The 21,675-nt window shown below is 37.6% G+C and overlaps 1 protein-coding gene across 1 annotated transcript in view; it reads left to right on the top strand.

The window, feature by feature from the left end:
• LOC134850899 (structural maintenance of chromosomes protein 4-like) overlaps positions 1 to 20,789 on the top strand; it is a 208,051-nt gene extending 187,262 nt beyond the window's left edge. The window contains exons 17-23 of the mRNA XM_063866676.1: positions 906 to 1,095; positions 1,420 to 1,564; positions 4,670 to 4,843; positions 8,645 to 8,814; positions 13,087 to 13,326; positions 18,028 to 18,211; positions 20,082 to 20,789. Of these exons, the coding sequence (XP_063722746.1) occupies positions 906 to 1,095; positions 1,420 to 1,564; positions 4,670 to 4,843; positions 8,645 to 8,814; positions 13,087 to 13,326; positions 18,028 to 18,211; positions 20,082 to 20,264 (1,286 nt within the window). The 3' untranslated portion in view covers positions 20,265 to 20,789. The remainder of the gene's footprint in view (positions 1 to 905; positions 1,096 to 1,419; positions 1,565 to 4,669; positions 4,844 to 8,644; positions 8,815 to 13,086; positions 13,327 to 18,027; positions 18,212 to 20,081) is intronic.
• The last annotated feature ends 886 nt before the right edge of the window (positions 20,790 to 21,675 follow it).

Here is a 21,675-nt window from a genome sequence, read left to right as displayed (position 1 = left end):
GCCACGAGATGGAGTATATGAAGTTGGCAGAGATGGGAATTTCGAACGAGCAGGAATGTTTACCGTTTTAGCTGTGATACGTTGGCGAGAACTCGATTGTTTGAGAGGCCGATTGTCTTCTGATGATAACGGTGAAGATGATACAATGGGGCGTTTCTGCCCCTTCTTGACAGGCGTTAGTTGTTTGCCTGAAAAACTTAGATCGGTTGATTTAAGACGTACCGCCAAATGATTTCTTCTAATCACTTTTCCCTTATCAGAAATATATGTGGACCCAGTAATCCGCACGATTTTGCCCTTAAAAGGTTTGAAAAGTTCTCTGCCAGACTTCCTATTTAGAAATTTCCTAAATATTTAGACTTTATTTGGTTCATTCAATACTAAGTAATCCAAATTACGTTTTGGTAACGACGGGCGAATTTGATCCGTTTGCATCTGGTTCCTAAATCTAAGGGTACCAGCAGACAAATTGGAGCGAAGGGTGGCTGCGAGGACTTGATTTCTTTCCGTCAGCGTCTTCAATGCTTTGACTCCCTCCTGATGGGACAATGACTTTTTCATTGTCAGCCACTGATTGGCGGAACGTGCCAGGTTCTCCAGAGCGCGGTAGTGAGGTGTGTCCGTATGTCCACCAAAGTATGGAGACACCGTCGGATTCGACATGATATTAAACACATGCCTGCCTCCGGGAGGGTCCATCTGATGCGTGTTCTCCAATATCGTAATTGTGAAATAATTTTCCGGCTAATATCAACCAATAGCATTTCGAGTGCTCACAAGAATTGATCCCATTGTTCCGTTTAAAATCAACTGAGGTGTCTGTCTATTCTTGTTTTGGTTAATGGGGGAGTATGTTTGTTGAAGCAAACAGATGAGTTGATTGTTTGTTTTTGTTTTCTTTTCAGAATACGAGAGAGCGGCTGCAGTGTCGTCCCACATCAAGGAGGAAGTGGAGGAGCTGAATGAGAAGATACAAGGCGAGACCAACAGAGTGCTCGGTCCCATTAAGGAGAAACAGCAGACATGTGCGCACAATAAGCAGGCTCTCACGTCACAATTGACCAAAGCGAAAACTACTGTCAAGACCAGCGAAAAGTAATCACCAACACTTTCTCATTCACTCAATTCTTGCACCATAATTTTCATTACATTAAATGCTTTGCTAAATTTTGTTCAATTATTCCAACTGCAAAACGTTTCTTGCAACATTATCGTTTGTGTCTCGCTCTTTTTCCTTTCGCGCACCTAACATAAACATACGTTTTATGGAAACGAGTCGTTTTGCACGGTTTTGTATGAAGATCTTATATGTTTGTAATGGCCTAATTAGTCTGCATGCTAGTTTTTGTAAAAATCCGACAATCTGAACAGAAAAAGTACTAAAAAAAGTTCGCAGGTATGTTTATTGTGTGTGTTGAGGAATGTGAAGAAGATGGAGGCGCAGATGGAACAGAACAAGCAGGAGGTGGAGAGACTGACTGAGCTCAAGACCAATCTCAAGTCTCTTCTCCTCCAGAGCGAGAGGGACGCCAACCACATACTGGAGAACATCGAAGTGTGCCAGGTAACGCACACACACACCAACACACTTACACACACACACACACTTACACATACATACATATACACACACTTACACACACGCGCACACACACTCACGCACACATACATACATGCATGCATGCATACATACATACACACACACACACCAAACACACACACCAAACACACACACCAACACACACACACCAACACACTTAAATGCAAGGTGGCAAAAGTGTCCCCACTGCAATTTTAATAACATGAGTTCTACCAAGTTATACCCCAAGTTCCAGAAAAAAATGGCGTTTTTCAGAGCTTCAGTTAAAAATCTGTATTTTAAACGGATAAAAATTGGCTGCTTTAAACTACTAAACTTCAGGCTAATTTTATTGCTCAGGAAAGTATTTGGCTCATTTTTCGGTTTATATTGATCAGATTTAGTCCGAAATTGCGGGACCTTCCTGATAACTTTGACCCTCCAGCTGCAAAATGAATGTCCAACTCAAATTAAAAAGTTTATACATGAATACGTTTGGAATTTTTGCCCTTGAGATAGCCAGGGTGTTGCAATCGGGTACTAGACTTTTTTCCCGTAAACAACTTTTTTCACGGGTTGAATGAAATTTGGTCGTCTCCATCTGTACTCATGTCTGCAAGTTAAACGCTGCTCATATTTACCCTTGCAATGGATTAGCAATGGTGTTTTTGAAATTTGTTTTTTATCCAATTTCAGTATATCGTTTTTTTTTGTCTTTTTTCGGTATGAAAGCTTTCGGCTTACAATGTATCGGCTTAGAGGCCTCTTTTTGTTTTCAGGAGGCATGTTTATCTATGTTTTGTTATGTTTTTTGAAAATCAATTTAGTGATTTTTTTTCTCGATTTTCTGCAAGTAGTGATAGTTATTCATTAAGAAAAATGAACGTAGTGAAGACTCTTATACAGGTCGTGCTATTTTTTTTCAGGAAAAAGCCTCTAAGGACTACATGTGCAGTGATACTTATTGATGTATTTATAAATGCGCTTAGGTATATATGGGCTTTTTGTGTTCAACTGAAAGTCATCTGCTTAAAGTGACGTAAGTACAGAACTTATTTAAATTATCCGGACAAAATGAACAAAACTTGAACTTTCAAACACGTTTTTCTCAAATTGGGTTACGATTCGACAAAAAAAGAAGAGAACAAAAGTTGCTTAAAATTTCATCAGAATTAACATGGTGCAATTTTTTCTCCGAAATTCTCAACCATATTTTACCCCAAAAATGGGTCATTTTGGCTTTTTTTTTATGTAATCAAAAATGACGCTGAAACTCTTTCATCAATAGATGAAAAAATTATATCACAAGAAGCATCTTAAACATCTCTCCAAAGTTCTATTTTTGCTTGATAGTCGAGAAACGTGATTTTTACTATATAAAACCCAAAATCTTTGCTTAAAAACAAATTTTAAACAATGTACTCAAGTTGTTGGAGATTTAACATTTCTGGAATTTTGTTTGACTGTGTAAGAGGCTTATTGTGATATATATATATAGATGTTCATATGGTGCAATATGTTCTCCGAAATTCTCAAGCAAAATTTTACTCCAAAATTGAGTCATTTTGGCTTTTTTCAATTAATCAAAAATTACGCTGGAACTACTTTGTTAATTGATGAGGAATAATATACTTTTTAAGAGTCGATGGACGTCGTTGATACACCTATATAGTTCGCGATTATTTTTGTTCGTCTTAAAGTTTGTTTAAGCTCAAATTTACTTCTTCAGGTGCACAAAAATGAGCACAAAATCAGGTGCCACAATTAGTTATCGGACTCGGTTGAGTGTCATATCATATTAAAAACTTTTCAGTCCTGATTCGAAATAACATTTTAAAAAAATGCAAAAATTTTCTTGGTGTTGAGAAAAAGCGGTTGAAGTTTTTGATTTTTTTGTCGAATTTTGAGCGAGAAAAAGACCTACCAGGTTTTTTATGCAATGGAAATTACACTACCATATTTCTGCATAGTTCTTAAAATAATTGAATTTTCTGCATACTTATTGAATGATTTTTTTGTCGTTCTTCTGCAAAAAGTGTTTTTCTGCTTGTTGTATTATGACTGTCGAATATGCCTAGCCTCTATTCATTGTCTCACTACCTAACCCAGCTTGCAAGCGTTAGTGCATTAGTACGAACATTCTTTTTCAGTGCGAACACTAACTTAACTCGCAAATAAGTGTTCATTAAAAGTGCTCATTTTTTGGTAGCACTTTAGCTATAATCACGATCTGTAGTATTGGAAGTTTCATATCATCTGTTCTCTGCTTCATTGTAGCTAGTATTTGCCCGTGACTGAGTGGTTAGTGCGTGAGACTCATATTCTCTAGGTCGCAGATCAAATCCGAGACATTGCCGAATTTTACTAACTCGAGGTTTTGATTGCACATTATAGAGCTGCTTGCTTTTTGTCGTGTTCTCTGTCTATTTGCTTTTTAGATTTTCGATTGATTTCACTAGATATCATTGACACTTTTCCAACTGTTTGTTGGCTGTATCATTTTCTTGCACGTTTTAAAAAAAAAATCGATTTTTCAATGCCAAGGAAGCGCTGAATGAACCATCAGAGACAGTTTTTGGTGGCAAGGTTTCTTTTCTCAGCTGGCTAGTTAGGAGGATTGAAAACATCGGTTTATTCGAACAGAAATAATTAGAAGTTTTTTAATTGGTGTTTTTGTACAAGTTTCTTCTACGAAACTTTTTCTCCTTTAACTAATTCTTCTTGTTGCACAGTTAGGAGATAGACTGTGCCATCAAACTCTTACCCATTTTTCGTCGGAATGACAAACTTGAGATAACCGATACGAGTCTTGTGGTAGACTGTTGAAGCATCTATAAGTAAATCTTGCCTCCAAGGGTTTTAGCTGTAATGATAGTTTCCGATATATGACATTTTTTTATGATTTTTTCAAAGTTTTCAAAGAATTGAACAACTAAAAACCTTCACAAAGTTTGAAGTTTCCAACTCTACAAGCTTATCCTTTCGTTAAACAAATCGCATTTGCGCTCACAAAAAAAAACAAGCTTAATTATGATGGTTTTAAGTAACTTTTAATTTGGTGCTGTTTCAACTTTTGAATTGGTGGTTTAGAAAGAGCAGAAGGAGCTGGAGGGAGCGATTGAGGGGTTCAACAGGGAGATGGGAGACATAATGAAGGGACTTGACGAGGTGAAGCAGAAAAATCTTGCATTGCAGCACGAATGCGACCAGCTGGCAGCCAAGATCAAAGACAAGAACTCACAGGTCAACAGCTACACCAAGCAGGTCACGTCCATAGCTTTCTTCTGGCAATTGAAAGAGGTCCAATATCAAATTGGAACTAAAGTTAACCAGCATTAAAAGTCAGTGATTTGAACTGATATTTAAGAACCTGTATTTCATACATTTGGGCAGCGTAAAATGGTTTTTTGCTATATAAAGAGCCGTTGTTTTCAGGTGTCAATGAATTTAATGAAGACGAATAATTATGACGCGGTGACTTTTTTGTTTGTTGTTGAGCCGATGATTTTTTTCCAGGAAAAGTCTTAAAATTTGTTCAGGCTCAATTTTATTTTTTCGCGGTTTGACTTGATTTGTATTTCAGGTCCTTTCGAGAACTATACCCAGCAAAACGTGGGTTTTTTGGGTTCAATAGAAACCACGGGTTGGGTGAATCTTTTCTGCATATGCGGGTAGCCCCAAAAACAGCTATTATTCTTAGACCATTTTTTGGCAATTTTATTGACTACTGGAAAAATACCGTGCCAATAACTCAGGCCATGTTCAATCGAGAAACTCAATTTTGGGAATCCTCTCTACTTTTCCGGCCACGACCTGCTTTCAGCAGAAAAAAAGTTATGCATTTAGGAAATTCAATTTTTTAACTTAAGCATTTTTTGGAGACTTCTAGATTTTTCTCTAAAGTTACCCTAATAAATCTCAATTTTCAATCGAAAGAAAATTTTAATCGAAAATAGCGGTTGAGCGAGTTTTCCCGCAGAAGCGGCTACTTCTGAACTTTTTGTAAGAGAAAGGTCGTCCTTGGAAAATTCCAAAATCTCAAAAATTTTCACTTTTCTCACTTATTTTGGCATCAGTATAAAAATTCGAAAATATCAAACACGAAACTCCAGCTGGGCTCTAAGTGACCTTCAACAGTTTGGGCTCACCTAGTTTTTTTTCAACATTTTTCATTGTTTTTGACTGAGGCTTTTTTAAAGATTGTCTTGCATCGAAAGTCTTAAGTAAGTTTTAAATTCATTTTCTTGAGCTAAGGCAACTTATGCTACTCTAACAAACGTTCAAATGGCGCGAACAACTGGTTTTCTTGAACTTGGAAAAAGTAAATTCACAATGAACAAACTACATTAACACATAACGAAACTAGAAATAGCAGCAGGGATGATAGAAAGAGGACCAGGAAAGAATTCGAATTAACTATATTTACTCTACATATACAATTAAGAAATGAAATTACTGCAAAAAGGGAAAGTAAATGAAGAGGAGAAGGAAGTTTTATAACTAATTCAAGTTTGTAATTTCACCTTGCTTTCGCGAAACTCTAAGAGCCGTCATTGCTGATTTCAACACTCAAAAGTTTATCTCGGTTCTAAGGTTGCGAATTATTTCAGTATACGCAACGCCAGTTTTCTTGGATTCCAGAGACGCTAGCCGCTTTATAAAATTCTGGGCTTCATTGCCGGCTCCCCCTGCAGAAGAGAATTCTAGGGGAGTCAGAGTACCACGTTCTATCTCTATCGCCCTTTCTGCGCTTTTCCGCCTCAAGCTGAGCTGAGTGTCTACCACATTGAGTTTCTTGCTTACATACGAATGACAGGAGCTGTGAAATATTCTAAAGTCAAAAAAGTAACTTCGCCTGTAGCCGAGAAATGCCTTGCCTTGACATCGAGACGTGTCGAATCTGATATGTTTGCCGTTGCAAGTTCCAGAGGTTCACCAGAAGGTGGCTGTAGCTGTGGTTCAATGTACACATCCTCGCATACCTCTTGTTTTTTTTTCCGCAAGCAGATTCCTTATACTGTCGTTGACATTGCATGATCGATCGAAAAAAATTGCTCCGCGTTTGCAGTTCCGAAGAAGATTGCAAACAGGCAGATGGTAGTGGGTTGCAATTGCTTCTCTGAACTCGCATTTGTTCAGAGATTTGTTTCCATCCTCAATGGGAAGGGTACTTAACCAGCAGGAACTTGCCTTTTCACATGGCTTGAAACTCGAGGTTACGTCACGCATAATATTGGCACAATTTTGATCAACTTTGATTTGTTGCAACTCTTTGATTGACATTGGAGCCTCTCTTGGGGAGTATTATTGGGCAGATTGAGAGATTGATCAGCAAATGGTTCAACCAACCGGTATGTCATGTGATTCTCGGAGTAATCGTAATCTGCGGCCATGCTGCTATACTAGTCTCTTATTCCAAGTCTCCGCCCCCCCCCCCCACCCCACCAACCAAATGACAGCCACAATACGCTCCTTAACTCAAAGCTAACAGGGTTTCCGATAAGACAGGAGCAGTGAAATAGTGACGATTTCGTCAAGATTTTTCAGCATCGTAATCCTATTTTCGATGCATGTTCCGCAGTAATTCCATTTGTTACGGGATGTATCCAAGTCACAGGATGTATCCAAGATAAGCTTCATGAGGATAAGATTTGGCAATTTCACTCAGAGATTTAAGTTGATCCGCACAATTCTCAATGAGGTCGTTACAGAAACAGTTACTGAAATCATGGTTGCCTAGGGACAGCCAAGATGCTTGTGACCACCAGTCCATATATTAAGGTCACTGTCTTCGAAGAGTACTTAAGCTTCGTCGAGTAGATGCTCTTTTACGATTAGGTAGTTTTTTGAAGCTTTTGGGTGATAACCAAAGATTGGTCCATGAACAACTAAAAGCTCCCACCGTCGCTCGATTTCGGCGAGTTTGCACCCTCCAGTAGAATTTTATCGGTCTTTTCGTTTTCAAAGAATTGTTTTGCTTTGTGGTAGCTAGTTCTGCTCCAGCTAGATGTCCTGCAGCTAACTGGAGTGGACCAGAAGTTTCAGTGAGATGACATTTGAACTTCCGCGTGATGATCTTCCCGATATTCCGTCTCATGCACTCGCCTATCCAAATCGCTCTAACTCCTGCATTTTTTCGATAACGAGCAGTCTGTTTGCAAGTAGCGGTGATATCGATGCATGATTTCATAAGATTTGCCGAGTCGTCTTGTTGTCATTGCTAGGGGCATCGTAAAATTCATCAGACATCGGTTTGAATTGTTTTGAGCAGAGAATCCTTCTGAGCCCAGCACTGTCAAGACCAGATGGACTTGCACCTCCATCTGTGTTATGGACCGAGATAAGAATGTCGTCCGATGAGATGCCATCAAAATGTCATCAACTGGCGCCCGAAGCAGACCTTCTAAAGTTGATGCTGCGCCAACAGGTTTTGTCTTCAGATCTTCTAGCACTTGGATGGTAATCTTTAAAATACCTGGAGCGTCGCATTTTTCGAGTCATTTAAGGGCAGCGCTGACTTTGCCAAGAAGAAGTATCACTATCGAGAACTGTTTGTTTACTTGCACTGTTGTCTTCGCTTTCTCATTTGTCATTGCTGCTTGGGAGATAGCGCGGATTGGATAGCGCGACCTTCTCGAATCAGTTGACACAGCTGATTTCTTCTACATGGAAAAACGGATTTAAATCCCCTCTTTAATTCATTTTGATGAAAAAAAAAACAGTCAATCATAAAATATTCAGCAGTTTTGAGAGTTTAAACGTGATTATCTTTCTTCTATGAAAGTCGAAAGTTCTGAACTATTCAAAAAAAATTTTACGTTATGTTTTTCTAGTTCTGAGTTTATTGACACTTCTTCAACTGTGTTGGCTTGTTTTGGTAGCGGGTCCGAATTCTGAGGTGGGGAGATTGGGCGTCCGCCCCGCCACCCTAATTTTGCCCTGGGGTGTGCTAGAAAATAGAAAGTAAAATTGTTGTTAGGATTTTTGATCAACGAATAGTCCTACGAATAACCTGATTTTGGATAGTTTTCGATAAAAATTCACGTGTGTGATGTATTATTTTAGATAGCAGCATTGCGTGTGAACACGGAAGATTGCGCGCCCTGTGAGCTGAAAACACTCAGCGAACAAGAACTAAATGAGGTCGATGTTGACTCATTGAAAGAGGAGCTAGAATCCTTTGAGGAGAAATTGAAATCTATGAAACCGAATATGGCCTCAATTGAAGATTTCAGGTAATCTATTGTGATGTGTGTTGCAGTACAGGTCGTTATTGTGCAGAAATAAGTTCTCTGGTCAGAAATCTTCACTTTAGCTGACATGCAACGCCAGATTTCTTTTTTTCTCGACCACATTCAGCTCAACTCAGCCTTAAGCAGGACAAATATGCTGGTTTTTTTTGCATACTATTCGCATTGTGTGGTGTGAGCTAATTGGGTGCTGCTAAATGCGTGTAAGTAAACTACGATAGTGATTTTTAATCTGCGACCAGCCAAGTCATTAAATTATTGGTTATTTCAAGTGGTGCATTAACCAGCTATTAAGTACAGCCAATGCTACTTTTATTGTTCCGATTTTCTTAACGAAAGTTACGGAATATTTGTGCTCGGCGTGGTTTTTCGATTTTTTAACTTGCCATTTTTGACGGGATTTTTTTCAGTATCATTACAAAAGTATTGTTGCCCTGAGCTTAAATTTGGAAAGATAATTCACCTGTCATCATTTTATGTGTAGTATTAAGGGTTTAAAAGTTGCCATTTTGGCAAATTCGGGACAATTAACGCGCAATATGTTTTGCACTATTAACGCGTAAGCGGAGATTTAATCCGTCATAGAAATCGTTCCAAATTGGTTGAAGGAAGCTTACTTGCCATAATTGATTTGTTACTAGGAGCGAAATTTATCACATTGTTATTAATATGGCGTGTGGGGGTGATGATTTTCACAAAAATCTCAAATAACAAAAAAAATTCATTTTATTTTAATTACATTTAATTTGTTCATGTTAGTACTGCTCCATACACTGCTCTACAAATTAAGGCATGTTAGTTCGAACCCCTGGCGACCCAAAGGGTCCCCCTTTTGTACTATTTTGTGATATCCATTTTTGGCTGACTGAACTTTAAATTTTTCTAAAGGCGTCAATCTATATTGTTTTTGAGGGGGTAGCGCGCCGAAAAAACTCCTTTGGTCAAATTCTGCGGCGCAGAAAGTTTGGTCAAATTAGGGTTTGTATATTAGTTTCGGAGAGCTCAGAAAATCAATTTGGTCGACCTAAAAAAAAGTCGACAAATTTTCAAAATTTGTTTGAAAATCCGCCCCCCCCCCTCGAGAAAATCCTATATCCGCGCCGGGTTATCGGTCATATTTTTGCCTGTGTATGCGAAGTGCAACTTCGCCTCTGTGTTAATATATGTAGCCCAGACACTAAGAATTTAAATTACTTGCTAAGTCGTAGGTTTCAAGTTTCAAAGGTATTGTGTTTCCTATAAAATATTTTTATTATACGTCTCAAAGCTTGATTTTTGTTTCGTTCAGATATTTTTTTGAAATCTTTTAGGCAGTATAGTTTAGGATTATGTATATCATCTTGCCAGGCTTCTGTTGAGGCGAGAACGGAAGTTTTGTTGCTGGAGCAGTGCATTCAAATCATCATAGTTAGCTCCAATGTAGTTTTTTTCTGGTTTTCAGCTGTTTCAAGAGCGGCCAATGCTTTAGTGACTCCTTTTGTGATACCATATAATCAAGCTCTATCACAGAAATTTTTTTTCTCACAACAAAACAACAATAAAAAATCTTTTTAATAATTTTCCAGCTCAGTAAGTTTAGCGAAATTTCACTGTAGCTTTATAAATTTCATAGCAAATTTATTTTTCTATGAAGATTCCGTGCCTGAGTCGTTAGTGTGTGCGACTCTTAACTTAAGATCGCAGGTTCGAATCTCAGAGGTAGCCGAAATTTTACTTATTCGAGGCTTATTTCTTATTTTTGTTATTGCACTTCATAGAGCTGCTTCTTGTGTTCTCGCAAGTGTTTGTGAAGCTTTGCCTCTGTGTTGGGAAGTTGCAGCTTCACCTTCGTTTTAAAGTTAATCTTAGATGAAAACAGCTCTGAGAGATTGGAGTTCGCCTCCCTCTATGTGACACTAAAAATATTTTGAAAATTAAAAACAATAAGATTTCGGCATTTTTTCTGCGCTTTAGAGATAAAGATTACAGGATAGCGGCTTAAATCTACCTCACCTGAAGAGATTTTTCTGAGCATATGATAATGTTTTTGCAATGATGGGTAGTTTCAACGGAAAAATGCTTCGATCAAACGTGAAACTTTTTAGCGATAGCTAGATACTCAAAGAACTGATTCATGTTTTTTTTCAAAGTAATTCAACACGTGCAGATTACAACCTCAAGTTAAATAACCGCCGTTTCATACATTTGCCTCAAACTTAGCGTATAACAGCTCCCGATTAGAGGTAAATCTTTTTTATATTTCTCAATTATACAAAAGATATAATATAGTCATCAAACGACATAGCGCAGTGGAAAATCCTTGTTTCTTTTAATTTTTTTCTAAATCAAGAGGTTGCCTAATAGATTTCATTTGAGATCAGATTCATTTTGATTTTTTTCTGGCACGTTTTCTTCCAAAGTACTTGAAATTATCTAGAAAAGATAGATATGTAGAGTATTGAGCTAGCTGGGGTAGTGTTTTAGTATGACTTTTGTTTTACCCAAGCTAAGTCGCAAATAAACGTGCTCATCTGTGGTAGCACTTCTGCTATAGTCAAGATCTGTAGAATCGGAGTTTCATAGCATCTGTTATCTGCTTTATTTGTGGCTAGTGTTTGACGATCGTTAAGCGACCGTGGCATAGATGGAAGGAAGTGAGACTCCTAATCTATTGATCGGGGGGTTCAACGCCGCATGTAGTTTAAGTTGTATTTTTGCTGCATAGCACTGGCGATTTATTAGCATCTATAGCTGCATCATTGAAGATGCAAGTCTCCAAATCTCGAGGTCTCAGGTTTCGTGTTTTAGGTTTTCTACACGCAAAATCAGTTATCACATAATTATTGGAATGAATCAAGTGATATATCATCAAAAAGATTTTTCAGTCGTGATTCGAACGACTTAAAAAAATTCGAGAAAATTTGTTCATCGGAGAAAAACCCGTCTGAAATTTTCGAGCGATTAAGAGGAGCGAGCTGTTTGTTTATTTGCTTTTCAACCGAAACTTTTTACCAAAAACTATGGTAATTGGTGGAGTGATTTATCATATTAAAGACCTTACAGTCGTGATTCGAACCACATTAAAAATTTTTCCCAGTGTCGAGAAGAACCGGTTGGAATTTTTGAATTTTAGTCTAATTTCGAGCGATTAAAGCAAGCGAGCAGGCTTATTAAAGAAGGATAAGCCATTTAATTTCAGTTTTACTCCAGTAAAACTGTTTTTTGAAGTTTTTAGCGACTTTTTGGAATAAATAACTAGAAAAGTTCAAAAAAATTTCAACAATTTTTCTTGTCATTTCTCGACAATAACCGCTGTCCGATTTGTTTTTTTTATTTGACCGTCGGATGTGCCTAAGTTTTGGGTTTTTTTTTCAGATCTTTATCATCACACCACGCACAAAAAAAACAGCACTGAATAAAAAAATCATGAGAAATTGTAGTATCTTTTTAAGAATATGCTTGTAACATTCTATGATACTTGCACAGCAACCGGCTATCCTTGTTCTTGTTTCACTTTGTAGAGCTGCTTTTTGTCGTTTTCTTGTTAGTGTTAGCGAAGCGCAGCTTTGCTTGTGTTAATGTTTCGATTGATATGTTACGTAATGATTTATCATTGAAATATTTTATCAAAAAAAGTATCAGCGGAGGAAAAAAGTGAAGCAATAAGATATCGGAGTGTTTTTTTTTTAAATTTCCTAATATATTTAAAACAGGATGAATTTGAAAATTGAAAATGGGATGAATTTTATCCGTAACATGGAGTGATTTTTAACTTAATAGCGTAAAAGCAAACTATTCTGATTACTTTTCCGATTACAGTTAGCATCGAACATTTTCGTAATTGGTTTCCTATTTGAGAACATTTCCAAGTTATTTGAATGATTTTTAGTATTGACAAAATTTTTTCCACTAGCAAATGATATAAATCTGTGATTGTCATAGGCTTGTAATAACTCAACAATTAGCTGTTTCGTCACAGCTGCATTGGTTCGCTTGAAAAGATCAGCACTGATTTAGGTGAATCTCTCAAGTAGAGTCTTTGGTGTTTGAAATGTGGTGTCCTTGGTTTCAATGTGAAGTATCTTGAATCCATACTTTTTGCCGCATCTTTTTCAGCATTGCACAGAGTCAGCAAAGTTCTTTACAGCAGCCTCTCAGTGAGATTCAGCCACCTGAGCTCAAAAAAAATACCAATGATCTGTTAGCTTGCGATTAAGAAGCATAAAAAAATCGGAACATGTTTTTTTTCAAGTTTTGAACAAGGGGTGGATGCTTTAGGAAGAAGTTTGCGCAGTACATGGAGCGAGTGGACGAGCTAGACAGGATGACGTCATGCCGAGACTTGAAGAAGGGGGAGGTGACTGTACTGAAGGGGAAGAGACAGAGTGAGTTCATGAGTGGGCTGGGGGTGATTGTGAAGAGACTGAAGGAGATGTACCAGATGATCACTCTGGGAGGAGATGCGGAGTTGGAGTTGGTCGACAGCATGGATCCCTTCTCCGAAGGAGTCGTCTTCAGGTAATCAACCAATCAACGCCCACTTCTCTGTCGTCTTGTGGGATAGACGAGACGTGATAGGACACCCTACCACACCACCTGTTCAGCTGACACCTGTCCTATCCTGTCCTCATGCAGAGACTTGCATCTTGCTCATTGTTTTCCACTATTTATTCATTTGTATTTTAGGGTTTTGCAATGGGTGCTAGACTTTTTTCCCCTAAATAACTTAGGGCACAGAATGGTCAAAAGTAGAAATGATAAATTTAGGTTCAGTTCTTTACTAATTCTATTTTTTGTGTCTCCTGCACACTTGGTCTGGAGGTAAAGATTACGACTGGGACGGCAAAGGTCTTGGGTTGGAATCTGACAGGGCCTGTTTTTTTCGAAAAACTTGTCGGTTCATTATTTATCTGCTTATCTTAGGTCGGCTTTGTTTTCATATTGTAGAATTGTTTTTTTTACAATTCAGTTGCTTTAACTGTTCTGACTTACCTCTCCTGATGTTTTTAATTGAACTAAACTTGATTTTTTTGTATTCTTTTTTTTCGCTGAAAAACTTTATTCTGCCCAAATGATTTCGGCCTATTTTTTCTCGGCTTAGTGACCTAATATCGACTCGTTTCTAGAAAACAAAATTTTTATGCTCACCTCTGGTTCGCACAAAACGCTATAAATCTTAACAGAAATTCGAAGAAATTTGTGTGTGCTGGTATGTATGCTGGTTTTGAGGGTGAAGGATACTTAATAACTTAAGTCTTGTTTTTTTTCTGCCTAAAGGTATTCTGTCAAGGTATTTTTTGGCTTTGTTACCGTTTGGTAAATTTTCTTCGGATGCTTTTTTCACATTCCATTGTCTTGGCATGTTTTTTTTTTAATTTGAAAACTGTCCTTATTTTTTAGATAGATCCTAGTTTTTCGACATTTTCGAATTTTTTTTCGATTTTTTCTGACTTAGCGGCTTTTTTATTTTCGTATCGCAAGTGGTGCGAAGCTCAGCTTCGCCTCTGTGTAAATTCTGTTTTTACTTGAATTCTTTGAACTGCTGGGAGGTTTCCTTCAAGCAAGGAATTTGTGTCCACAGATTTTATTCGAGACTATTTCACATATTTTGGAAATGTTATCCTATTTGATCAAAGTTCATTGTGTCTCTTTATAATTTACTCCTAAGCCTATATAAATCTATAGATTTATTCTAATAATTGCGTAAACGATAATGAATAGTTTTTTGCTGAGTTTTAAAATCTGCTGGTATCCAGTTTCCGCCGACCCGCTCAAAAACTTCTAAGGAGAATCCTCGGAGTTATAATGCACTAATTTAGAGTAAGAGTACGAATAAAATTCTGGTCTTTTCGTTTATACCTCTCGAAGGCTATTTTCTTTACACTAGCGATCAGCATAGAGTATTATTACGAATCTTTTTTCTAAGCTAACTCGTGGATAAAAGTGTTCACTTATTTGGAAGTTCTTCTGTATCATTCACTGCTGCTTTTTGTCATCATCACGGCGGCATGAGTGATTTTCTTTTTCCTGTCTCTAATTTTTTCTAATTTCTTCTTTTTTCAATTTTTGAATTTCCGGAGCCGAGATCCATTTGTTTCTCGAATATTTGCAGTGATGAGTTTAGTACTGGCCTAAAGCTGCCTTGAGCGCAGATTTCAAGACAAAGACTTTATGCGGCCTTTTTGTGGTAAGTTTTCGAGGATTCTAGATGAAGAGATGGCAAAAAATCCTGAGCTACCATTCTACTTTTCCAAAATGAAAGGAGTTAAGCCAGTAAAGGTGTTTAAACAAATTTGCAGACCAGTAACAAAATTTCGGTAATCCGGGTGAAAATGGCCATATGATACTTTTAATCCAGTTTAGGCAAATTTTTGTAAATTCAAATTTAAGCAGGAAAAGAGATCTTAGGCGACCATCTTTTCTAACTTGAGCGGGTAACAGAAGACAAGAAAGCGGCTATGAACAAAAAATGAAAGCAGACTACACTCAAAAATCGATAACCGATATATTAAAAACAAGTTTTCAGTGAAGTTGTGATGAATAATCTTTAAAATAATCAATCAATTTTGTGCTCGAAGAGATCGCATACGACCATGTTCAAAGCAGAGAACACAGAAGAGAATTATAAGCTGGACAGTGCATTTTGAAAAAGATCTCATGCGACCATCTTCAAAGCAGAGAACACAGAAGAGAATTATAAGCTGGACAGTGCATTTTGAAAAAGATCTCATGCGACCATGTTCAAAGCAGAGAACACAGAAGAGAATTATAAGCTGGACAGTGCATTTTGAAAAAGATCTCATGCGATCATCTTCAAAGCACAGAACACAGAAGAGAATTATAAGCTGGACAGTGCATTTTGAAAAAGATCTCATGCGACCATCTTCAAAGCAGAGAACACAGAAGAGAATTATAAGCTGGACAGTGCATTTTGAAAAAATGTCATGCTACCAGTTCAAAGCAGAGAACACAGAAGAGAATTATAAGGTGGACAGTGCATTTTGAAAAAGATCTCATGCGATCATCTTCAAAGCAGAGAACACAGAAGAGAATTATAAGCTGGACAGTGCATTTTGAAAAAGATCTCATGCGACCATCTCAAAGCAGAGAACACAGAAGAGAATTATTAGCTGGACAGTGCATTTTGAAAAAGATCTCATGCGACCATCTTCAAAGCAGAGAACACAGAAGAGAATTATAAGCTGGACAGTGCATATTGAAAAAGATCTCATGCGACCATGTTCAAAGCAGAGAACACAGAAGAGAATTATAAGCTGGACAGTGCATTTTGAAAAAGATCTCATGCGATCATCTTCAAAGTACAGAACTCAGAAGAGAATTATAAGCTGGACAGTGCATTTTGAAAAAGATCTCATGCGACCATCTTCAAAGCAGAGAACACAGAAGAGAATTATAAGCTGGACAGTGCATTTTGAAAAAATGTCATGCTACCAGTTCAAAGCAGAGAACACAGAAGAGAATTATAAGGTGGACAGTGCATTTTGAAAAAATGTCATGCTACCAGTTCAAAGCAGAGAACACAGAAGAGAATTATAAGGTGGACAGTGCATTTTGAAAAAATGTCATGCTACCAGTTCAAAGCAGAGAACACAGAAGAGATTTATAAGCTGGACAGTGCATTTTGAAAAAGATCTCATGCGACCATCTTCAAAGCAGAGAACACAGAAGAGAATTATAAGCTGGACAGTGCATTTTGAAAAAGATCTCATGCGACCATCTTCAAAGCAGAGAACACAGAAGAGAATTATAAGCTGGACAGTGCATTTTGAAAAAATGTCATGCTACCAGTTCAAAGCAGAGAACACAGAAGAGAATTATAAGGTGGACAGTGCATTTTGAAAAAGATCTCATGCGATCATCTTCAAAGCAGAGAACACAGAAGAGAATTATAAGCTGGACAGTGCATTTTGAAAAAGATCTCATGCGACCATCTCAAAGCAGAGAACACAGAAGAGAATTATTAGCTGGACAGTGCATTTTGAAAAAGATCTCATGCGACCATCTTCAAAGCAGAGAACACAGAAGAGAATTATAAGCTGGACAGTGCATATTGAAAAAGATCTCATGCGACCATGTTCAAAGCAGAGAACACAGAAGAGAATTATAAGCTGGACAGTGCATTTTGAAAAAGATCTCATGCGATCATCTTCAAAGTACAGAACTCAGAAGAGAATTATAAGCTGGACAGTGCATTTTGAAAAAGATCTCATGCGACCATCTTCAAAGCAGAGAACACAGAAGAGAATTATAAGCTGGACAGTGCATTTTGAAAAAATGTCATGCTACCAGTTCAAAGCAGAGAACACAGAAGAGAATTATAAGGTGGACAGTGCATTTTGAAAAAATGTCATGCTACCAGTTCAAAGCAGAGAACACAGAAGAGATTTATAAGCTGGACAGTGCATTTTGAAAAAGATCTCATGCGACCATCTTCAAAGCACAGAACACAGAAGAGAATTATAAGCTGTACAGTGCATTTTGAAAAACTCAAACTCGGGCTAGCTGTCTACTGGATGGGGGGTCTAGATGCAGGCCATTTGGTGATACATGTTGCCTGTATCTGAACTGTTTGGTTTTCACATAGGGGATGTTGTAGGCTCATGCTAACCGTCTATAACAGTCCTTTAATCTTATTTGTTCGGGTGTGACATTTTCTGACAATCAAGGAAACAATTGCAATTTTGAAACCATGGTGTAGATAGGTGCAGATCAGGTATTCCATTTCTTCGACTACGGCCCCTTACACCATGATTTGTTGACTTCATTTATCAAACAAATTGTTTGTGCCCGCCATAACTGCAATTTTCTGAACACCAAAGTTAGAAAGTTGTTTGACCACTTTTTCGCAACATAAAGTGGCTACAGTACCACCGGTTATCATGTTCTTGTAAGTGTTTGCGAAGCGATGCTTCGCATCTGTGTATTATTTACGGCGCAGATCCAATCCCAGGCGTAGCCGATTTTTTTTTTTTTACTTATTCGAGGCTTATTTCTAGTTTTTTATATTGCACTTTTTAGAGCTGCTTTTTTCGTGTTTTTGCTAGTGTTTGCGGAGCAAAGCTTCGCCTCTGTGTCAAAAATGGTCGAAATGGGCGACTACAAATGGTTCGACAGATGTATTCGAAACGCCGCTCTGCTCCCATTCAAAATTCTTGCGCCCGTCACTGATGCAGTTGCATGATGTGGTTTGTCTTTTAGTGTGCGTCCTCTGAAAAAGAGCTGGAAGAATATTTCCAACTTGTCCGGAGGAGAGAAGACATTGAGCTCTCTGGCTCTGGTGTTCGCCCTGCACCACTACAAGCCCACGCCTTTCTACTTCATGGACGAGATTGACGCTGCTCTGGACTTCAAAAACGTGTCCATCATCGCAAACTACATTCAGGTGAATAATCAACCACGCCCCGAAGCCGACAATGGTGCGGAACAAAGCTAAAGCAACACTCACCTGACTGAGGAAAAGTTCTCCGCAAATTAATTAGCCATTTTAATTTGCTTGCAAGTTTAATTTCAATTTAGGTCTCTTTAGCTACCACCCCCCCCCCCTTGGAGAGGTTCGTTACTAGGTACAGAATTCTCATATGCTTAACCGTTGCCGTTTAATCAGTTATTTCTTCACAGGGGTTGTACCATAGGAGGGGGATAGTTAATCTGCGGGCTATTCGCATGCGCGAAGGGCCGAATGGGCGAAAAAACTTTTGGGCCAAGGACCGAAGACAAAATTAGCCGAAAGTCAATTTTTTTTAAAAGAAGCAATTGTCATTCAATTGAAATGAATTAAATGAAGCAATATTTTGCTTCTTTCATTACGAAACCCTTGAAATATAAATTTTGTCCCGATTTTGCGGCGGTCAATGACAATTTGAAAATTTCGCCGTTTTTATATTCGGCCAATATCAATATTCTAGTCCCTGGAAATGTTTACTTTCTTTGCAAATTTTAGATGGAATCCCTTATGCGCGAAGGAGCGAATGCGCGAGAATAAAAATCAGCCAATTCAGATTTCTAAAATTTGGAAAGGAATTAAACATTATAAGGGATTGAATGTTGATATTGGCCGAATACAAAAACCGCAAAAATTTGCAGTTTTCAAATTGTCACTGACCGCCACCGAATTGGAACAAATTTTATAATTTTTTTTCGTTATTTTTTCGTTATGAAAGAAGCAAAGTATTGCTCTATTGAATTCATTTTAATTGAATGGCAACTGCTTCTTTTTAAAAATTGACTCTCGGCTAATTTTGTTTTCGGTCCTTTGCCCACGAGTTTTTTCGCCCATTCGGTCCTTATAAGAGATATCTTAGCGGCTTTTGTAGCGGCGTGTGCTTTTGCAATAGGTATAATTAGGCTGCAAGCAAAAAAGGACGCTACCTGGGGCTAGGAAATTAGACAATTAGCAAATTAGACGGCTCCAATAAAAACGGAATTTAGACGTTAATTTTTTCTCGCAAAACTAGCATTTTAGACGGAAAGCAAAGGGTTAACAAAAGTTATTGCTTAAAGCAAAACTTCACAAATACAAGAAAATAAAATCCCATTACATGTCAAAATTTTTATAATAAATGATTTATAAAACATTAATTCAAATATTGTAAACTTTTTTTGAAATGCATAACTTATAGATTGCCTCAATTCAAAAATTGACTTGCATTTTAGCAAGCCCGAACCAAACTTAATTGTAGTCAGTAAACAAATTTTAGACACGAACAATACACTTACGTCTAATTTCCCATAATTAAGAGTAATGAACGCAGTGAAGACTCTTATATAGGTCTTGCTGATTTTTATTTGTTTTTTTTTTCATTAAAAAGTCTTAAAATATTGATGCACTTAGGTATATATGCACTTTTTGAGTTCAATTGAATTTCATCTGCTGAAAGTGACGTAAATAAGCTTCTACAAATACGAATGTGGAAATGGCGCGAAAAAACGTGAACGATTTCTAGTTTCGAAAGTGGAATTTATTTTCAGCGGATTAAAAACTTCACCGGACCAAGTTAACATCCTCCCACCACCCAAAAAAAAACGTTTAGGGGGAGGATGTTAACTTGGTTTTCATTGGGCGTTTTCAGTCAGTGTTTGTTTATGTTACATGCGTTCATTACTCTTTTCCAATTTTTGATTGGCAATGTTTGTGGTTTTAAATTCATTTTTTCTGGTCACACGGCTAATTTGCTTGTCGTTAAATTTCCTAGTGCCCCCACCGCTACCTGGTGGATTGAGTGACAGATGAATGATGTTTGGTGTTATTGTAGGGGCGAACTGCAGATGCGCAGTTCATCATTATTTCCCTCCGAAGCCAGATGTTCGAGCTGTCGGACCAGTTGGTTGGCATCTACAAAACGAACAACTCAACCAAGAGTGTGAGTCTGAACCAGAAAGCGACCATGAGACAAATTGAACATGAGCAGAACGGTGAGACGCCGATGGAACAGTGAGACATGAAGAGGAGAGGAGATTCAAATGAAAGGCTTCTTTTCTTCGCTTTCAAATCGATTGTGTTGTCCTATCTGATTTGAATCCAACTCGATACTTGTGATGTGTAGTTTACCATTTTTGATTGTTGTGCGTTGATTTCAATTGATTGCTTTGTTTCTTGATCCGAACCCTTCAGTTATTGAGTGTCAATGATCGGAGTCCAGAATTCTATTGAGGTCGTATGGTTTTTACTTTTTTATTGGGGAAAAATCTCAAAGTTTGTTCTAATGCTGCAACATTCATTCGATAGTAGCCTTCGAATGTTCGCCAAAAGCATTTGAACATTCTCCGAACGTGCGTTCGGATTTTCTGTGTTCTTGAGAGAAAAATTGAAGATCAAAACTTGCATGAAAATATTGCCATTTTCATGCAGAAAAATGTCCATGTTCACATGATCTTCAGTTACTGCTGCTCACGCTTTGTTCCCGCTCAACTTTGAGTTGTCGCAGTTGGACTCTGATTTTTCTCAAATTCGATTCAATGTTTTAGCTAAAAGGAAGACATTAACCGCTCCAATAATGAAAGTGAGAATGGCGCGAAACGCTTGCTTGTAAAAGGCAGGAAAAACTCAATCATTAAAGCTTTTTGAATTTCAAATAGCGTTCACGTGACATATTTTTATCCGAAAATTGAAAAATGTTCAAACAACTCGTGTTTTGTTCTGGTTTCCTTGAGTTCATTGACACTTTTCCAACTGTATGTTAGCTATGTTCGTGGTTTTTAATTGATAATTTTGTTGTATTTTCTTCTATTGATTTAAAGTTTAATTGAACGGCGTGATTTAAGTAGTATTTTCATTTTTAACGATTCCAGGAAGTTGTGAATTGCTAGCTATGCAATGAGGCGAAGTTTGTGGGGGTGGGTGGACAATTGGTGGACGACGTATTATTGTGAAGGCTGGCTGACAGTTTGGTATCTTTAAGAACTGGTCTTGTTTTTTGTCAGTGAACGAAGTGAAGACACTTCGATTCGTTCGTTATTTTGTTTTGTTTTGGTTACATGACTGTTTATTTGTTTTTCAGTTCAATTCGAATTCATTTACTAAAAGCTCGGCAGCTTCCCATGTTAAATAGCGGTAGTGAAAATGATGTGAAAAATGACACTACATTTAATTCTAAAAATGGAATCTATTTTCTATTATACATTTAAATGCGGGCTTCAATATCTCGCCACGTTAAAGCTTTTTCAACGCATTATGTGTGTTAAACGAAAGATTTTGTTTTTTCGGTTTTCCTGTTTGAATTCAATGTTTATTTCACACCGAATTGAAAATAAGCAGCCGTATAGTTGGATGGTGTCAGGGGTTGCGAATTTGGCTTCCAATTGTGAATGCTCAAATCCTTTAAGTGTACGAGATAAGAAAATTTTCAG

Source organism: Symsagittifera roscoffensis, chromosome 7 (assembly GCF_963678635.1).
Source record: "Symsagittifera roscoffensis chromosome 7, txSymRosc1.1, whole genome shotgun sequence".
Taxonomy (NCBI): domain Eukaryota; kingdom Metazoa; phylum Xenacoelomorpha; order Acoela; family Convolutidae; genus Symsagittifera; species Symsagittifera roscoffensis.
Note: the sequence above shows the minus strand (reverse complement) of the source record. Positions and strands in the feature narration are given on the sequence as shown.